This window comes from Amphiura filiformis, chromosome 20, assembly GCF_039555335.1.
Source record: "Amphiura filiformis chromosome 20, Afil_fr2py, whole genome shotgun sequence".
Lineage (NCBI taxonomy): Eukaryota > Metazoa > Echinodermata > Ophiuroidea > Amphilepidida > Amphiuridae > Amphiura > Amphiura filiformis.
Window position 1 is genome coordinate 19,299,085 of NC_092647.1, and position 20,407 is coordinate 19,319,491.

General features: G+C 37.9%; 2 protein-coding genes across 2 annotated transcripts in view; one reads left to right on the top strand and one right to left on the bottom strand.

The window, feature by feature from the left end:
• The window catches only part of LOC140142188 (poly(A) RNA polymerase, mitochondrial-like), a 34,514-nt gene extending 14,884 nt beyond the window's left edge, over positions 1–19,630 (bottom strand). The window contains exons 1-5 of the mRNA XM_072164155.1: positions 19,495–19,630; positions 11,829–12,037; positions 10,785–10,991; positions 9,334–9,561; positions 185–396 (exon numbers count right to left, since the gene is read on the bottom strand). Coding sequence (XP_072020256.1) covers positions 185–396; positions 9,334–9,561; positions 10,785–10,991; positions 11,829–12,037; positions 19,495–19,615 — 977 coding nt within the window. The 5' untranslated portion in view covers positions 19,616–19,630. The remainder of the gene's footprint in view (positions 1–184; positions 397–9,333; positions 9,562–10,784; positions 10,992–11,828; positions 12,038–19,494) is intronic.
• On the top strand, positions 3,931–7,878 carry LOC140142869 (uncharacterized). The gene is made up of 6 exons (XM_072164891.1): positions 3,931–4,106; positions 4,384–4,442; positions 4,812–5,200; positions 5,816–5,976; positions 6,770–6,843; positions 7,336–7,878. Exons 1-6 carry the CDS (start codon positions 4,012–4,014, stop codon positions 7,566–7,568), a joined length of 1,011 nt encoding a protein of 336 aa, XP_072020992.1. The 5' UTR covers positions 3,931–4,011; the 3' UTR covers positions 7,569–7,878.
• Positions 19,631–20,407: the final 777 nt, after the last annotated feature.

Sequence of the window (20,407 nt, forward strand, 5' to 3'; positions counted from 1 at the left end):
AATCCATCCACCCCCTATGGAAGACATGACCATAATCTTCAACACAGGGAGTGTATAAATTTCAAATAAAGTTACCTGAATGGGTGACTCCATTTGAAATCTATACCCCCTGTGTAGTAGACTAAAAGTCATATCTTCTATAGGGGGTGTATGGATTTCAATTTGAATAGCCCTATCCACCTACCTATTGTCCGCTGTCAGATCACACGGCAGACCCGTTGTGTAGTGTCTAAACTTAATGAGAGGGCATGTGGCATGAAGAATGTTGGTAACACCATAGCACTGTGGCACTTTCCGTAAGTAGTCTGAGACGGCCTTCAGAGTTAGCTGTGTGCCGACTCGATCCGATGATGCCGCATCTTCGTTATACCTCAGTTCGTACGAATCTGTTCTTCTCTGAAAAAAAGCACAACATATTTCAACAGATAAATATACCGTGTTTGAGCGAAGTAGTCTTGTACCACTGTATTCCAGTGCTTGCATGCAAAGACATTATACCACAAGAGTACCGACTCCAAATTGAAATTACATGAATTAAGTTATTATTAAGCTTATTTACCACCCCTGAAAGTTTGGCACCCAAAGTACCTTCTTGTGGGCTAAAACAATTCAAAACTGGTCAAATTTAGGGAATTCTCCAAAATTAAAGAAAAATGTAAGACTTGTTACAATTCTTACAAGACTCTTAAAACAGGTGGGGAAAAATACTTTCCTTTTTATGATTAAAATATGAATAGACCTGATTGATTTGACACTAGGAGCTATTATCTTGCAAGGGTACAGTATCCGAGTCAAACTACCTTAAAATAAAGAAGCATCATTTGTAACCAAAGATCTAATTTTTGTCATATTAACTCTTTTTTTCCCATTATACATGATTTTGCCCACCCTATATATTTTTATGAGGGTCATTGAGGGATGATTGGAGGGATGATTATGAGGGATGATTTCAGAGAAAAAAAACCTGATGGGTATGTTAAAACTAGAAAAAAAAGATTTTTTTTTACGTTGCACCCTGTATAATTCATACACACCCTGTATAATAACATTTGATGTTAACATATTCTGTATCCTTATAGTGTCAGCTTTTGGGATATATTTACTTCATGTCAATTGGATGTGTAGAATAAAACTAATGATCATTTCAATTGGAGTTGGTGACTTTTCTATCAGAGTGCACACCAGTAAATACAAGTCTCCTACACCCAGGGAGAAAAAAAATCAGTGTTTCAAACGAGGAAATGTGCAATACGACTGAATTAAATCCATTAGAAAAGGCTTAAAACCCAATTATTAGGCCCTGATTCATATTTAATCCTCATTTAGGCCTGGGAAATAGATTGTCTGTGAAAAATGAGCAGGATCTGACTTTTTATTACACTTTGGCTAAACTTTCAAAATGTGTTACATTTCAGAAACACCAAGCTATTCGTAAGGTGGTGTACGCTGTATGGGCTATTGGGTGATCTAGTCGGCATTTTTCTGGAAAAAAAATGCTGGACTCCGTATATAATTTCTACAATAGATGACTTCATCTGACCTTCGACTTGCAGAAAGGGTAAGTTTTGAAGAACTGAGTCGCTCTGGAGTCAAGAAAATGACGTTTTCCTGGACCCTGTTTGTACAGAAAGTCAATGGGAGCTATTTACTGGTGTGCACCCATCACCCATCACCCAGCAAAATTTAACTTTTTTTGTACCAACTTATGACATTATGACCAAATAATGTACCCCTTTGAACCAATCAACAATGGGTATTTCAATAAATATATATACAAACAAACACCAAACAAACAAATAAATAAACACCACAATAAACAAATAAAAAGAACAAAAATAATGGTAAATTTTGATAAAGGCATGCCAATTAAACCAAATATATTTTATTATTAATAAATCTGGTAATGCATGCCATACATGCAGTTCTTCCATTCCATCATTTAGGCACACAAATGAAGTTGTTTGGTTGTCCCCAATGAGGTAGAAAGAATAGAGTGCCCTGCTCGCCGAATCTGTGAAGCCGGTTTGGGTCCCGGTTTGGGTGCTGTATAGTGTATATACACAAAGTTGAACAAATCATGTATTAAAACGCATTAAATTTCCCAGTATACCATTGTTTTTATCAAAAAATTGCTGAATTATAAAGGCAAACACGCCTGAATCTGGTATTTCAGCAGTGTTGCCACGCTAAACAACTCTACCATTTTACGAAATTTCGCCTTCAGTCGCCGTTCCTGTAGCGCTGCATGGCAACGGGCGAATGAACTAGATTTAGGAGCGTGCTTGCCTTTATTATTCAGCAATTTTTTGATAAAAAATGGTACACAGTAAAGTTGAATATGCTAAAACAAGTAATTTATTTTATTTTATTAATCCATACATGCTAGAGTAAATTCAGTTCCCATTTTAGTTGTATTTGATGCTGATTTTGTTAGGTCCCTTCATTTCATAATGGCTTATTCAGTGTGTTATTGTCAATGAAACGGCAACGTACCAGCTCGAGCTCAGCGATCTATGTTTTTCTACGTCATTGGTTGTCCCCCATCACCTCCCCAAATTTTGAAACCAGTGAAAAACATTTTTACTGTACGATACAAAACCTACCCTAATTTTAATTCAAACTGGTTAAAAACATGAGTAAGCTTCAGTAACAATGGACAAGTATGATTTTGCCACATGATGCTCAGGTACAGAAACATAACATTTGGTTATTGCTTTTTCCTGAATATGTTGTTACCTTGAAGCTTAAATGAGGTCAATATGTGGGTGTATTTGTCAAATCAAAGGTTTATTCCTGATCCTGTGTCATATACTGGGGTACACAAAAAGGTGGCTTTGTTACATTTTGATGTGCAGTTTGGATTTCAAAACACTGTCTCTTGAGTATTCCTTCACTTAGAAGATTCAATTAGGTCTTAAATTGAGGCTAATTTATTCTATATTACTCATGTTTTTATCCTGTTTTCAAATATTTTTCAATTATTTTCTTATGACGTTTGGCATGAAATGTGCCAAGGGTGGCTGAGGATTAGGGGAGGAGGATTAGGGAGGGATTCATATTGTAAATTTGATTTAAAACCCCTTTAAAAATTTGAATCTAGTAAAAAATGTCTAAATGAACTCCCAGACATCTAAACCAAGTGAATAAATACAAAAGTTCATTTAAAAGACCAATACTTGCTCAGAATGATTGTAAATGTGGAAAAAAGGGGTGGGGTTACATCCTCCCTACTTTGTGATTGTTTTTGCCAAGACTCTCTCATTTTTTAACCGATTTCCATAAAAAGGTGTCAAAATGCTCAGAAGGATGAACCACTTCAAATGAGATGTGTAGGTAAAATGTATGAACCATTTCATTTTTTTACTATGTAACACAAAGGTACCCCAGGTTGTGACACAGGACCTCCTATGACTTCATTTCATAACCTTCTTCCGAGGACTAATGTGGGAGTCCCAATTTGCCAAACTAAGGCCAAGAAAAAAAAAAAATTGTTTGCTTGCCCTCAAATGAATTTTAACAATTGGGTAGGTCGGTCGGGATTTCTTTTTTTTTTAATTACTAGCAAACTCTACTGTTTGTATTAATTAAAGCTCAAAATATGACAAATTAGACAATTTTGGTGTTAAAATGAATCAACTAACAATGCAAAACAGCTAAAATGTTGAACACAAGCTCTAAAATACATTTTTTTACATCTTCAGAATGCAAAAATTTGAAAAGAAAAAAAAAACTTTTTCAGGAATTTCCAAAAATAGGGTCGGTATTCTTTTGTACAGTAAATAGAAAAAAACCCTTTTTTCTGATTTCCAAAATTAGGGTCGGTCGGTTGAGGACAAGCAAATATCTTTTTTTTTTGGCCTAATGGTAATGACATGCACATCCTTTGTTTCATTGATTTATTTGTTTGTTTGTTCAGACATGTGGCTCAATCATTGGTACATGAAACATATATAACTGTGTAACTCAAAAAACATCTTTATATAATTGAATTCAACCGATCAAAGGAAATAAATGGTTTTCTATCAAGACAAAATGATGAAGGAGTCCCTATTACTGTTGGTATTATTACTTCATGGGAATTATGCACTGGAGAGCAAATATAACTGGTAAGTCTGGGGGAGTGGTATTGGCACCAGCCATCTGGTATACCAACTTTCAAAATTTGCCACAAATTTCATGGAATTTGGTAAACATTCTGGGATTTTTCCAAAAGAGATGGGATTTTTCCAAAAGAGATGGGATTTTTCAAAAAAGAGATTAGGCCAAAAAAGTGGTTTATACTAATAGGATTAGAGTTAGGGTTAGGATTTAGGGTTAGGGTAAGGGTTAGGGTAGGATCAGGGTTAGGGTTAGGGTTTGGGTTAGGGTAATCTAATATTTCAGCATATGTACTTGCCAGAAAACAGATTTGACTGATCAATGTCAACGTTATGCAGAGCCAGGTAATAGTCATATTGTTCACCTTCTTATCTTATTTACCTTTAAGCCAATATACAAACTTTAAAAACAATTTTCAAACCTCATGTATATTTGTAATGTTTACATCTAATTTCAATGCCTACATCTAATTGGAATCTGGCAAGGGGGAACTGCCTTTCCCCACAGAACACCTTACCGCCTCTTACCCCTTGTAGGATGCAGGAAATTTCTCAGATTTGTAGGAATTTTTGACAATTTTTGTCAAATTCCCCTTTCCAAGTCATTTTGCCCCCATTTCCGCCCCCTTGCCCCTCCCCCCCCCCCCGAACAAAATCCTTATACTGCCCCCATATCAGTTTTTAGCGCCTATCTTTATTTCTATTTGTTTCCAGTTTCATCATCCCAAGTATCATCCCCATTCTCTCCACAAAATTATGGATGTGATATAAATTCTCTTGCTACGTGTCAAACAAGTGACTATAGGACATTTTTCATTAGAGGTGGTTATACGGCTTGTCTAGATACAACTTGGAGTTGTTGCAAACTTGAATCGTCAGTGGCATGTTTCACCTCTGATGTGACTTCTACATGCTCATATGGAGATGTCCGGGTTGACCAGAGTTGCTATAGCCTATATTGTAGGTGTACTTCTACATCATCAGTGAGTGTTAATACACCACCAACCCAAGCTTCAGCAGCGCTCACTTCATCATCTTTTAGCAATTCTTCAGAATCATCTGTTACCATGGTTACTGCTCAATTGGTCCCTCAAACTACAGAGGTGAGTATTTTATCACTTTATTCATCATAGTACGCACCCATGTGCAAGTTTTACCCCATCTCCCCACAACAAAGTAAACTCTAACAACCTTGCTAACCACCTTTTTAGATTTAAGTGTCATTTTTCTTTTGATCGGAAATTCCTGCTTTTGTAAAGGGAAGCCTTAATTTTCAAATGTTTCCTTTGTATTCAAAAGTCCAGGCCACTCATTCAAAAGTCCAAGTATTGCTGTAGCGTATAGGGCAAGATTTAAACAGGGCTTTGGTTAAAATGACCGTACTGGCAACATTTGCAATAATTACTTTCTTGAATTGGCTATAATCACAAACATATTATCAAGTGTACATAAATGTTATACTACAGTCTCTGGCAGAGAAGAATGGCACTTGTTCACATTTTGAGAGTGTGCACAGCGTAAACATGGAAGTGGGTTCTGATTGGCTGATTCAATCACCTGACAATCATAACAACAAACCGATAATTAGTAATTGGCCAATTACGGAACACAAAGCTCTGTGTATGTTGCTCATTAGAACAAAAGACTGCCATACTTCTCTGGAAGCTAGTGTAATGGTTAACCTAAAACCATGTATTTAAACAAACATTCAATTTCAGGCTCCTAGCACTAATGATAATAAGCAAGATGTTGTTATAATAATTGGTACGACTATTGGTGCAACAATTCTGATCGTCATAGTGGTTGCTTTGCTTGTCTGCTGTCTATGTCATAGACAAGTAGAAAAGAAACCAGACATCAACCAAGATCAACAAGAAAGGTAAATAAATACACAAGAAAAAAATAAATATAAAAAAAGCAATTACCATAGTCAGTCCCATGCACAGGATTTATTTGGGGTGTGGGTTGTGAGACTTCCAAAAAGGCAACCATTTTTGAGTGAGAAGTGTGCTTGGTTGCTTGCACAGATTTTTTGTAAAAAAATGAGCTGAACCCCTACCCCTAAAAAAATGATTACCCTTAGATAATATGCAATAATAAAATGGAAAGTAAATGCACAAAAGAACAAATGGTGCTACGGACCATGACATCCCCTAGCTTAAACATTACAGGCCAATTTAATCCTATGAGAACTACCTGCCGATTGGCCAAAATTAATATTGTGTCCAATTTTGAACCAATCAAGGAGGGTATTAAGATCATCTGCAAATGCAAGTTTGACCATAAATAGTTCAAAGCCTAGTCACAATTGGCAATTGAAATGAACATTTCAAGTTATAAACCAATCAGAAATGCTGTTAGATGACCAGTAGTGTCCAGGTGGTTATTCAGTTTCCAGACATGCTTTGAAGTTGAACTGATCAAAAGACACAGAGATTTTGATGTCGGGAAGCGAAGCACCTTCCGTATGTAGTTGTATTGCTGGGGAGTCACAAAGCAAATTCTATGAAAAAGTCCCAAGTTCGAAATTTTACCAATTAATATTTAACAATAGTGAGTAGATAACTTAATTTCATTATTGCTGACTTTGGTCTGACTGCATTTCATTGTGACACCCTGATACATTACATAATATGTTTTTTTTTTTTATTATTATTTAATTCTTTCTGCAGAAGCAGAATAGAATCAGACACAAGACTCTATGAACAGGTGAAAGACCTCAACTTGGAAGAACCACTACATCCAAGTAAGTATCCTTTATCCTAATTTACATTATAAAGATATCAAATTTTGTGGTATAAATGGGGTGTGGTATGTGCCAATATGCAATGACAACCCTCCACACCCTGTGTTTTAGGGTTAGGGTTAGGTTAGGGTTATTATTAGGGTTATAATTAGGGTGGGTTAGGATTAGGGTTAGGATTTTAATCAGGGTGGGCTAGGATGGTTAGGGTTATACTTGTGCGCATAGTATACCAGAATTATTCTGCAAGAATTTTGATCTAGACCATCTAAGGGTTCTCATCAATTTGTACAGACTTTTGGTTCCAGCACTTGCCTTATTTCTAAAACTGTGCATTAGACCTCTTATGATTGTCTATTTTGTGTTGAACATTGATTTCTGAACAAGGAAAGAATAATTTGTCAAAAACCTTATTAATTTGGTAAAAAAGATTTTAGGAAGTAGGCAAGAAATTATTGTTTTCATCTTTTATGTGTTTTTTTTTCATAATCCCAGACCACAAATCTCAGGTCACCGTTGCTGATGAGACTCAATTGTCAGTCCTGCAGTCTTCAGAAGATGGTGGATATGTTGAATGCAGACCTACTGGATCAATACCAAATACATCATCAGTAAATTCCCCTCCCCCTCTTCCTCAAGGAAATCCTTCTTCATCTCAAGATGATGATGGGGCATATGGAAACCAGACCATTATTAATCAAAGGAATCAAAGATTGGGCACAAATTAAAGGAAGGGGATCACTAATGGCAGCTAGTAGTGTAGTGTATTCGCTGCCGTAGTGCCCATTAGTCACCATTGGTTACTGGTTCAAGCCTGGGCTCATATACCTGTTCTGAATTATGATATGCCATAGGCTTTGTGTTGTAATCATATCAATCAGTGATTCCTAACAAAGAAAGCGTGAGTCAGTTGACCTAGCAACGGTCATATTCTAACTGGGATTCTAACATGCACTACGCCTGCGAATAAAGTATATAAACAAAACACAAAAGAAGGTCTTTATAATGTTTATACGATTGATTAAATACAGTAAAATTGATAGGAACGTGTAAAGAATATTGTTAGCTAGAGTTCATTTGTGTCAAAAGAAATAAAAAAAACCTTCCTGACTTTAATAATTTTATGAAAATTGGTGCAATTTGAAAGTTGTTACATCTGTTACTTTGTAAAAGGAAATACCATAATGGTCTATTCTATTTAAAATCCATACCCCCTGTGGAAGATTTTGGAAGTATCAGAGGGAGCATGAATTTCAAATGGAATTAGCATATTACCCAACTTAAGGTTGAATTTTTCTCAGAGGGTGTATGGAATTCAAATGGAGCTAACTAATTTGTTCATTCCATTTGAAAATCATACTCCTGCTGTAGAAAATATTTCCAAAATCTTTCACAGGGGTAATGTGGATTTTAAATGTAAAAGCCCAATGCTACACAATTTGCAGACTGCAGTGAATGAGGGATTTTACTGATTGATGACACACACTGACCGTTGCTCTTTTTAGGCTAGTGCAACATAAGCGGCTTAGCAATAATATTGTACATCTTTCTACTGGATTTATTTTTTTGTATGTTGTATTGTGCCCATCTTGTCTTCTTGAACCTAGAGGGTTGAGTACAGGTATCAGAACCGGGGATGGTCCCCTTCTCTTTTCGAATAGCTCTGACACTTTAACATGCAACAACAACAACAACAACAACAACAACAACAACAACAACAACAACAACAACAACAACACACTTATATAGCGCCCAACACCAAAAGGCCTCTGGGCGCTTTACAAAAGATAAAACTTAAAATTACAACCTTAAAAGTACATCTTAAAAACTACCAATTAAAAACCAGAAAATTATACACAAAAGCAGCAAAAACATTTACAACGGATTGTCAAACACAGGGGCGACTTGTCCTGTACACAGGACTAACGGCTTTACATGGCTTCTGAACCATGAGACGTCGCACATACACTGCTTATACCTGCACATGCTAAACAGTATATAGAAGAAATTCTACAATTACATTTTGTGGTGTAACTGAACGCAATTGCAGGATTTCCGACCTTTCGGAACATTTTGGGAGAGGAAGAGAATTCTCACCTAAGTCAAGGACAAGGCTCGAACCCTTGCCGATCGTATTCTCCCGGCTGACAGCACTCCTTTTAAAACCGCTCGGCCATCTTACACTCATATATAATCAGCCTGAATTTGAAACTTTTCGATTCGCACCAATGATTGTAGGTCAACATCTCTCAAATGCCCAGTAATTATACTACACAATGAGCAATTCCAGTTGAAATCCATACACCCCTATGGAAGACATGACCTTAATCTCCCACACAGGGAGTGTAGATTCAAAATGAATTCCCATTTGAAATTCATACTCCCTAAGTGGAAAATTAAAGTCACATCTTCCATAGGGGGTGTACATGTATGGATTTCACCTGGAATATCTTCCAGGGGGTGTATTTATTTCACCTGGAATAGCCCAATTACCTTTCTCACAGGAACAATCCCTCTTGGTAACGCTCTATCTAAATACATGTCTACATCGCAGTTCCGCTTTCCAAACCCATTGACCGATGACCCAAAGGGGTAGACACGGCAATCAGGAAGCACGTGTTGGAAGGTCTCTTCTAGTAGTACACAGAGGAGAAAGCGAAGACGCACCTCAGCTTCTTGTAACCTGTGCTTCTCGTGGAAGATTTTCAGCTGCTCAGAAATCTACAATTTTGTTGAAAAAAAATAACAAAGCTATGTAATTTCTCATCCAAAATCTTAGTACCATATTCGATTCAGGGGGGCGCTTATTACAATTATGAAATGAAAGTTACAAATGGGAATTTACAAGCATAAACATTCAAAATACAGTCTATGTCAGTGATTCTACTGTCAAAAACATCATAATCCTAGGAAGGTTTAGAAGGTATAATTTCAGTTTACTCTGGCATTTGATGGCAGGTGAAATTAACAACATTTGTTCCCTAATTACCCCCCCCCCCACCTCTATGAAAAAGTCCTGGCTATGTCACTGGAAGTAATCAATTCCTCTTGTACCTATCTGTTTCTGCACTAGTGGGTAATGGGCCCCCTATGAGTATTGTGGGTAATCTAATGGCTTCTGGTAGGAAATCGATGATGGCAAAGTTAATTCCCATAAGTTTTGTGTGTGTAAAATTCAGTCAATTTTAATGTGTGCACATACAAACACCACCATTTTCAAACGTTTTGACCTTTTAAAAGGTCACCAACATCTACTCTAATAATGCTGGCTTTAATTATTGACATCCTGATAGTACTTCCAAGGTGAAGCTGTACAAATATGATCAAAAGTAGTGTGACCTGCTACCACGAAATGAGCGTAAAGCCAAAAGTTGGTATAGTTTCAGGCAGTGTTCGATTTACCTGGATTAGCGTAGCAAAATGCTACTCACAATTTTGTAATTGCTACTCAAATCTGAAAGTGAGTAGCATTTTTTGCTACACATAAAAATATACAAAAATCGATCACTGGCCACTGACTTGAACTGAAAATGGAACATTCAGGATTAGCATGTTGCAAAATGCTACTCACAATTTTGGAATTGCTACTAAAATCTGAAAGTGAGTAGCATTCTTTGCTACACAAAAAAATATACGAAAATCGATCACTGGTTTCAGGACGTCCTGGCTGCTGCGTTGGAGTTCTTTGTTTGACACGCACATGTTCAAAACAATAATGTATGTCTGTATGTTGTTTGTGCACAATGGTTCATGCACCAAAAAGGACATACTTCTGACCTGTACAGGTGTGCGGCAAACAAAAAACATTGACTCAGCAGCCAAGATGTCTCAAAACTACCAACTTGCAACTTTACGCTAATTATGTGGTAGCAGGTCACATATGTTCATCGTATTTTCTTTAAATTTAACCAATTATATCATTTGCCTATATCTCAAATACTTACAGTTTCTGCTTTATTCAGATCCTTAGCGAGTACTCTTTCTTCCAAAACTCTGTTGATTTCTGCCCAATTTGAAGACGAGTCTTTGCTCCTACTTCTCCCTTGAGCCTTGCTATGTTTGAGGAAATCCCTCTGAGTTGATTTCTTCAAGAGAGTTGCCACTGCGTGGTGTTTACGCATTTCCAATAGAGCATAATGCTTGACTTTTCCCTATTAGTATAACAAATACAAAACACAAAAGGAAAATATTTAATGAACATGTATAGGAAGGAATAGTTACATGTTATTCTTTCAGATTACCTTGCCTAACATATAATGTACAAATTGCTGTGATTTGTCATATTACAGAGAGTTCTATTTAGAGGTAGGTACCAGTTAAGCCTGATCCTGACTCCACATCGCAGCACGATGCGATGCAGCAATACAACAAAAACTGTAATCTGAGCCAGGTTTTTACGAGCTCAGCAGTGAAAATTAAAACATTGCAGCATCGCACAATGAAATTGAAATGTACATTTTAATTTCATCGTGCGATGCTGCAATGTTTTAAAAGCATCGCATCGCGCTGCAATGTGGAGTCGGGATCGGGCTTTACATCAGGAGTTCCTCAAGGTTCAAATTTGGGTCCAATTTTATTCCTCTTGTTTTTAAATGAAATGATAATGATCTTTCACCTCCACTTTTCAGTTTGCCGATTAGATATAAATAACTGCACACCAATCAAATTGCTCAACAGATGTTATTCATACACATACATTACATCCTTCATGCTTTTGCATGCAATGTGTTTGGACTTAACTAATTCCACATCATTTTAATTTTATATAATCATACCTCATCATCATTAACATCATCATCATCATCATCATTTTATGAATTAAAGTTTTTAACTTCAACACTACACTATTTTTCGCTCACCTGGAACGTTTTCACTAGTCCGACTAGCGTCTTCAGCAGATGGTGAAGTTAAAACTTTAATTCATTTTATCTACCACTACGTATGAATATCCACTCGTATATCATCATTTTAATTTTATACAAGCATACCTCCGATTGCTTCTGTGAATATGGGAAGCAATATGATATTCTTCCAACCTCATCTTCCACATATCGCTGTACATCATCTATGGAGACATTCTTTGGGACCTGAAGTAGTAAGCTATGTGAAGCTTGGTCTAGACGACATTCCATCATGTCCCAGAATGCATCTGGCTTAGTTCCATTTCCATCTTGGTTCTGCCTGCTACCTTGTACACCTGTAAAACAATGAGATTTCTGAAAACATGAAGATTTTTTTGTGTGTGTTTTTCACTATCAGACATCACATCACATTACATTACAACAAGCATTGTGCGCCACCCAGGGTGGTAGCTACAGTGGGCGGCAGAGCCCACCACTTGGTTTTGGAGCCCACCACTCAGCTGCAATTTTGGCACTGGAGCCCACCACTCATCAGAGTCCAAAATTGCCAAATTTTATTGAATTAGTCAAGAATTTGGTCAATTTTGACAACAAATTGCCAAATATGCATGATTTTCATCAAATGCCACCCAGCACTAAAATATCCTAGCTCCACCCACTCCCATAAGGCTCAGAATGGTTACAAAATATTAATATACATGTTTATCATTCATGATGTAACAAATTTCTTCTACTTCTACTAGGATCCACATGTGGATGTATAGCCGAGGGACTTTGTCCATGAGCGGTGCAGGAATGAGTGTGCCAGTGTGTATAATAATACGGTGTGACTAGATTGATCATTGATGCAGCCACAATTGTAGTAAGGCTGTGCAATAATAATGAGCCCTTGGGGGAAGGGGCAAGAAATAGCGGTTAAGGCGTTGGACTGTGAATCCAAATCCAAGGGTCGAGGTTGAGGGTTCAAATCCGAGGTCCGCCTGATCTCGGCTGGCTCTCCTTGAGCCATTTAGGGCACTTCACTCTACTTGTTAGTGCTTCGGAGGGCACTTTAAGCCGTCGGTCCTGTGTACATGTACAAGGCTTATATTAACCAGGCACCCAGGCTTTTTTTACCCCATGGTTGCCCAGTTTTGGCTCCTAGTGTATCCAATATTTGACACTACAAACTATAGGACCAGGAGCCTTTGGGGGGACCAGGAGCTCATTTTAGCTCCTGGTCCAGGCATACTTAATATAAGGCCTGTACATGTATGACATTTTATGCAGTGTGCACGTAAAAGAACGTACGCGTCACAGGCTAGCCCTTTCGTAATTTCGGAAAATTGCAACTGCGCATGCTCAGACATCGTCACACAGTTCTTCGACAAGAGATAAACAGAACCAATCTCCCCCCATTGACGGCCGTGTGAATGAACTGTGACTCAAAGGAATCCCCTGTGATTTTTCTTTTCTTTTACAAGATTAGCCATTTGAAACAATCACAATCAATACTTAGTACCATATACGCAAGTATTGAGAAGACATCTGGACCAGAGAATGTGAAAAACACAAGTAGGTAGCATTTTTTTTTAAAGTGCGAAGTTCACTCTCATTGAAATATACTGTAGGTATCCCAGGCAAACCTTAGTTAACACATTTGCTAGTCAGCGAAATTCGCCTGACCGGGGCCCAAACACAATGCATATTTAGGCCGTGTAAAATTAATATTTTGGTTCTCGTCCCCTCCTCCTCAATTTCTGGGATTTGTCAGATTTTTTTTTTTTTTTTTAGATTTTTCAATTTTTTTAGACTTTGGAATGATTTATGAAATCTTCATACATACAAATAAGTTTATTAGAGAACAAGCATCACTTCTAAGTCTTTTTGTGGTACTCTAGGGTGGTTTATCCCTCAGAATCTCACATTTGAAAAAAAAAAAAAGGGCCTCATCGTTTCCTCGACTGACCTCGAGCACTGTTGGAGACCGAAAACTACTGACAATGCCAATTTACATTGAAAAAAAAAAACACCTCCCTCCCTCATCAATTCATGAAAATCCTCTGGAAGAGAACCTCTATACTTCACTTGACCCAAATATATGATTTTTTATGGTGATGAGCCATGGAATTTTAGACGCATTTTGAAGCAGTTCCATTAAAAAAAGCTGCTATCGCCATGAGACTAAGATCTAGAAACACCCCTAAATGCTGTTTTGGGGAATTTTGCTAGCAGAATCTTTTTGATGAAAGTCAATCTTTGACAAGATGTAACTTTGTTACGGAAAGTGCTATGACAAAAATGTTTTCAGTTTTGGCTTTCTTTACTCAAGGGCTTTAATTTTATATGTAAAATGATGCAGTTTGATGGCAAATTTGAATTCACCTAGCAGGGTTCCATTTACTCGGAAAAATTTGCGTAGCAATTTTTAGCAAAAACCTTATTTAGGCGATGTTCTTATAATATTAGCATATGTTTACATTGTAAAAAATTGCTATACAAGCTGAAATTTGTGTAGCAGGTTGTCCAAAATGGGGAGCATTTTGCTCCACGACACCATTTAAATCAAACCCTGTCACCTAGCATACCTATATACAGCATGAGTCACTGTGTTTATCTCCAATTCTTTTCATGGATATTATATTTAATAGGCCTACACACAATGCACTGTTCTGAAATTGCAAAAGGGCTTATTCGAAAAGAGCAGGTGATCATCCCGGTACTGTTGACTGTACTTCAAAAATACAATCATCTACCATGTCTACTATAGGTTCCAGAGTAAAAAATAAGTACAGCTTGTCTGTACACAGTGCGATAATAATCATACTACATATTTTGAGATATTTTGTTATGTTTGTCTCAGTGGCGTAACTGCCGGGGGGCAGGGGGGGATCTCCCCCCTGGCAAAAATTGCCTATTTGGGCCCCTGCCCTCTAGTGCAAGGAAAAAGAGAGGGGGAGAGAGAGGAAAAAAAGAGAGAAGAGAGAGGGGAGAGAGGTAGACTGCGGAACTGTCCTCAATGATAGTCAGTCATTTATCTTTTGGTCGTTATATGACTATCATTTGAGGACTGAGTTGTTATAATATATATTTTCCGAGTGAGCAATTTCAGACAATAGCTGGGGATTAGTGGGGCAGACGTTTATTGAATCCTTTCATGACCACTGAAGCATAGTCAAGTCTGCCACTTGAGGACACTCGGCACAAATTGAAAGACCATGTCAACTCTCAACAAAAGAATGCATGCATTGTCAAAGGTCATACGACACCAATTTGGTGTTTGTTATGCTCCTCGAAATTAGTACCTTTAATACGGTCTATGTCTGGGAGAGAGGGAGAGGAGGGAAAGAGAGATATTGGAATCCATACGATATGCAATACCATACGATTATTATCAATAAGCCTGGCAAAATTGTCTATTTGGGCCCCCGCCCCCCTAGTTTGGGCCCTGCCCCATACAGGCTTGGCCCCCTGGAAAAAAATCCCAGCTACGCCGCTGGTTTGTCTTAGGACTTGACTAAGTTATATTTTTATTTCAATTTGGGCATATCCCAGCAAACATTAAGAAACTGGCCCAGTAATGGCTTATACCGGTCTACTTCTGGCAATACCGGACACGGCTGACGGTATGACGCCAGTACGAGCCCGAAACTGGTCTATGTACCGCGGCCGTTTCCATGCCATTGTTAGTTCAATAGTTGCGCGCACTTGGTCCTGTATTGGGCCAACTGAATTAATGGCATCGCGCCGGGATTTGGCATTTTGGCCACCCGACATTTGTGATGGCCACACCACATTTGTCTACCTTGCTACATGTATCATGTATGGCCCTAGTTTACTGACCGAGGGCATCAGTTTTGTTCTGGGTCTGATTATTCGGACTGACTCAGACAGGGTCTAATTCTGCATAAAACCGGGCAACGTTATTTCTATAGATCTGCTGCGCATTCAAATTGCATTGTATTGCATCGTAATTTCATTTGTGTCTATGCTAATTATGTTTACACAACATGAACTCACGTGTTTTCAAGCAAATTCGCCGATAATAGGTGATCAAAAGCGATCGGAATGTTACAAAAGTACAGATCGCATTCAGCTTACTTCATATGAGATGATCTTTGGAAAAATACGGCATAATTTGTCTTGGTGTTTGCGGAATGCCATGCGGTAAAATATTAATACGTTGAGGCAATTCATGATTGACAACTAACAATCGGCGTGTCCTTCAGTATCCTCCACTGTCAATTTCTTATCCACTCACTAATCCTCACAAAAGCTTTGTGTTGATTACGTAATATGTGGAGGTAAATTGCAATAAGTACAATGAAATAATGAGTAGGGCGGGCTCCGAGGCGGGTTTCTTCTTCATCTTACGTAACAGTATTGTTCTCCAAAAAAACCCGGAAGCTTGTCGTTTGGAGCTCTAGCTGAAATACAGCAAGATAATGTAAGATAGTAATGTAAACCTGTATTTTAGCTAGAGTATCTCGAGCTAGACTGACTGGGCATCAGTGGCGAGAAAGGCGCAGGATTGGTTGTTTTAGTAAATTTCCTATACTTAAGGTATAGGGAAATTTTACATTTCGCCACATATATAAATTGTACAAATAGCACAAATAGCTAGAAGTAAATGCAATTTTGAACTTAGATTATTTTTCTCATATCCTAGTTGCTTCCAATGATCGCTATTTGTGCAATTTGTGCAATTGGTGGAAAGGGCTTTAACGTGCCGACTATATAAGCAATTATGACATTGATCGCCAAGTCCCTTCTAGCCGTCAGCAATTTGTGCAATTTATGCAATTTTGAACTTAGATTATTTTTCTCATATCCTAGTTGCTTCCAATGATCGCTATTTGTGCAATTTGTGCAATTGGTGGAAAGGGCTTTAACGTGCCGACTATATAAGCAATTATGACATTGATCGCCAAGTCCCTTCTAGCCGTCAGCAATTTGTGCAATTTATGCAATTTTGAACTTAGATTATTTTCTCATATCCTAGTTGCTTCCAATGATCGCTATTTGTGCAATTGGTGGAAAGGGCTTTAACGTGCCGACTATATAAGCAATTATGACATTGATCGCCAAGTCCCTTCTAGCCGTCAGCAATTTGTGCAATTTATGCAATTTTGGACTTAGATTATTTTTCTCATATCCTAGTTGCTTCCAATGATCGCTATTTGTGCAATTTGTGCAATTGGTGGAAAGGGCTTTAACGTGCCGACTATATAAGCAATTATGACATTGATCGCCAAGTCCCTTCTAGCCGTCAGCAATTTGTGCAATTTATGCAATTTTGAACTTAGATTATTTTTCTCATATCCTAGTTGCTTCCAATGATCGCTATTTGTGCAATTTGTGCAATTGGTGGAAAGGGCTTTAACGTGCCGACTATATAAGCAATTATGACATTGATCGCCAAGTCCCTTCTAGCCGTCAGCAATTTGTGCAATTTATGCAATTTTGAACTTAGATTATTTTTCTCATATCCTAGTTGCTTCCAATGATCGCTATTTGTGCAATTTGTGCAATTGGTGGAAAGGGCTTTAACGTGCCGACTATATAAGCAATTATGACATTGATCGCCAAGTCCCTTCTAGCCGTCAGCAATTTGTGCAATTTATGCAATTTTGAACTTAGATTATTTTTCTCATATCCTAGTTGCTTCCAATGATCGCTATTTGTGCAATTTGTGCAATTGGTGGAAAGGGCTTTAACGTGCCGACTATATAAGCAATTATGACATTGATCGCCAAGTCCCTTCTAGCCGTCAGCAATTTGTGCAATTTATGCAATTTTGAACTTAGATTATTTTTCTCATATCCTAGTTGCTTCCAATGATCGCTATTTGTGCAATTTGTGCAATTGGTGGAAAGGGCTTTAACGTGCCGACTATATAAGCAATTATGACATTGATCGCCAAGTCCCTTCTAGCCGTCAGCAATTTGTGCAATTTATGCAATTTTGAACTTCTCGCCGGCAGGACTTGCCGTAAAAATCTTAACTCGCCGGTGGGACTTGCCGTATGATGCCTAGGATGATGATGATGAGGATGACAAGATGCCGATGCCTCAAATTAAGTATGACTCGGATGATTGGATATAATGATGATGCCTAGGATGATGATGACTCCGATATGATGCATAGATGATGATGACTCCCATAATGATGAATATGATGATGAATATGATGATGATGATGATGATAATGATTATGATGATGATGATGTGAGACGGCGGACGATGATGATAATGATGATGACGACGATGATTACGCTATTAGCTGGAATAAGGGCTAAATAAACCGGAAATTTTGTGCATTAGCATTCCCCAACCAAGCCTAAGCATAATGACAAAATGAATGAAGGTGTCATTTTATTAGCGATATTGAAATTAGGGGAGCCCCGAAAAGTTGAGTGTTACCGTAGTTACTGCGGTTTTCGGACTATGATGATGACTCCGATAAGATGCCTAGGATGATGATGACTCCGATAATGATGAATATGATGATGATGATGATGATGATGATGTTGACGACGATGATGATGATGATAATGATGATGATGATGATGTTGGATGATGATGATGATGATGATGATGATGATGATGATGATGATGATGATGATGATGATGATGATGATGATGATGATGATGATTAAGGCAGCCCGAAAAGTTTAATGTTAGTGTTAGGGCGGTTTTCGGACTTGTTTTTCTTTCTAAACATCCTCGTGCGTATCATTCTTCCTTAAATTTTCTCGGTTTGTAATAAGGCGGTTCTCGAAAGCAATGGGACCGAGCTGCGTCAATGCCTCAGATTCAGGATGATGAATTGTATATAATATCATCACACTGCCGACGCAGCTTTTGACTATAATGATGATGCCTAGGATGATGATGACTCGATATGATGCCTAGGATGATGATGACTCGATGATGCCTAGGATGATGATGACTCAATAATGATGATGATGATGATGATGATGATGCATGATGATGGTGGTGATGATGATGATGATGATGATGATGATGCGATGACGATGACGATGACGATGATGATGATGATATGAAAGCGGTTCTCGAAAGAAATGGCGCAGCGCGAGCCCGGAAAAGTTGAGTGTAACCGTAATTAGGGTTGTTGACGGATTTTTTTTGCTTATAAACATCCTCGTACGTACACCATTTCTTCCTTAAATTTTCTTTCCACCAATTGCACAAATTGCACAAATAGCACTTACTGGAAGCAACTCAGATATTGGCCTCATTGTTTTTATATATTGCATAAATTGCAACACCTGTGGCTATTTCTACAATTTGTAAAAATTGCTTACGTGCATGGCTATTTGTACAAATTGCACACTTTCTTGCAACTGTAGGCAATTTGTGCAATTGACTGACATAAATGGCACAAATTGCAACACCTGTGGCTATTTATGCAATTTGTAAAATTGCTTACATACGTTGCTATTTGTGCTATTTGTACAAATTGCACACTTTCCTGCAACTGTAGGCTATTAGGTGCAATTTACTGACATAAATTCCACAAATTGCAACACCTGTGGCTATTTATGCAATTTGTGAAAATTGCTTAAGCAACTGGCTATTTGTGCAATTTGTGCTATTTATACAAATTGCACACTTTCTTGCAATTGAAGGCTATTTGTGCAATGACCAATCCTGCGCCTTTATGTGGCACTGGCAGTGCAGTCTACTACTACAATACATGTACACTGCACTCTCACTCTCTGACATGATCATGATGATTTTCCTTCAAGAAAAAAAGATATACTGGGTGCATTAAAACAAAACAAACTTACCGCCAAATGTAGGTGTACAGTAGTGTTTGATCTGTCTGCAAATTGTGTCTATTTTAGAAGAAATCAGCCTATATCGAACCCAGCAACCAAGCGCATGAAAATTTCGCATGGGGGCTGCCATGGTCTTGCAGTTCTTCTCGTCTGGGAAATTCCTTTCTTGGTAAGGAGCACATCATTATAAAAGGCCTAAAAATAAAAATTGTTTGATTGGCGTAACATTAAAGAAAATTAGGGCAGGTAGGATTTTTTTTTAACTTTTAAAGCTGTAAATTGTGTTCCAAGGCCTGCCAAATGATCAGAATTTACAAGCACTAGCCTATTATTAAATCCCAATTCCACAGAAAAAGCACTCATGGGGGGGTAATAATAGTATCATATTTTGCCAACAAGCTTAATCCCGGAGCCTAATCTTCTAGTTAGTTCTAATATTGGAAATAAAAGTCAAATTTTAATGAATTTTTGGAAATAAGGACCACAAGATCAGATAGGCCTCCGGGATAGGCCTATATGAAGTTTTAGGCAAGGCAAGTTACGCGCGTGACGCGTTTAGGGTCTAAAAAACAGTGATTTTCAAGAATAAGGGTAGTTTTCTGAAACTGGACAACTTGTTTAGGGTACCTTTTCAAATTTTTGGTATATTATGAGTCCAAAAAGGGTACATTTGTTGCATTTTCACCAGCCAAAAACTCATTAGGGGGTAAATTCTACACTAAATTACCTTATTAAGGGACTAAATTTGCTGGTAGGGTAAAACTTGTTTAGGGGGTGTTTGAAAAAAATTTGGTCACGCATGCGTACACTGTCATATTTGAGTGGCCCCCCCGGGTTAATAGGGGGGATCAAAAAAATTTGAGGGTTAAATTCCGTGGTAAAATGTAGCCTACGAGAAGGCATTCCAAAATTTTTGCGCGCT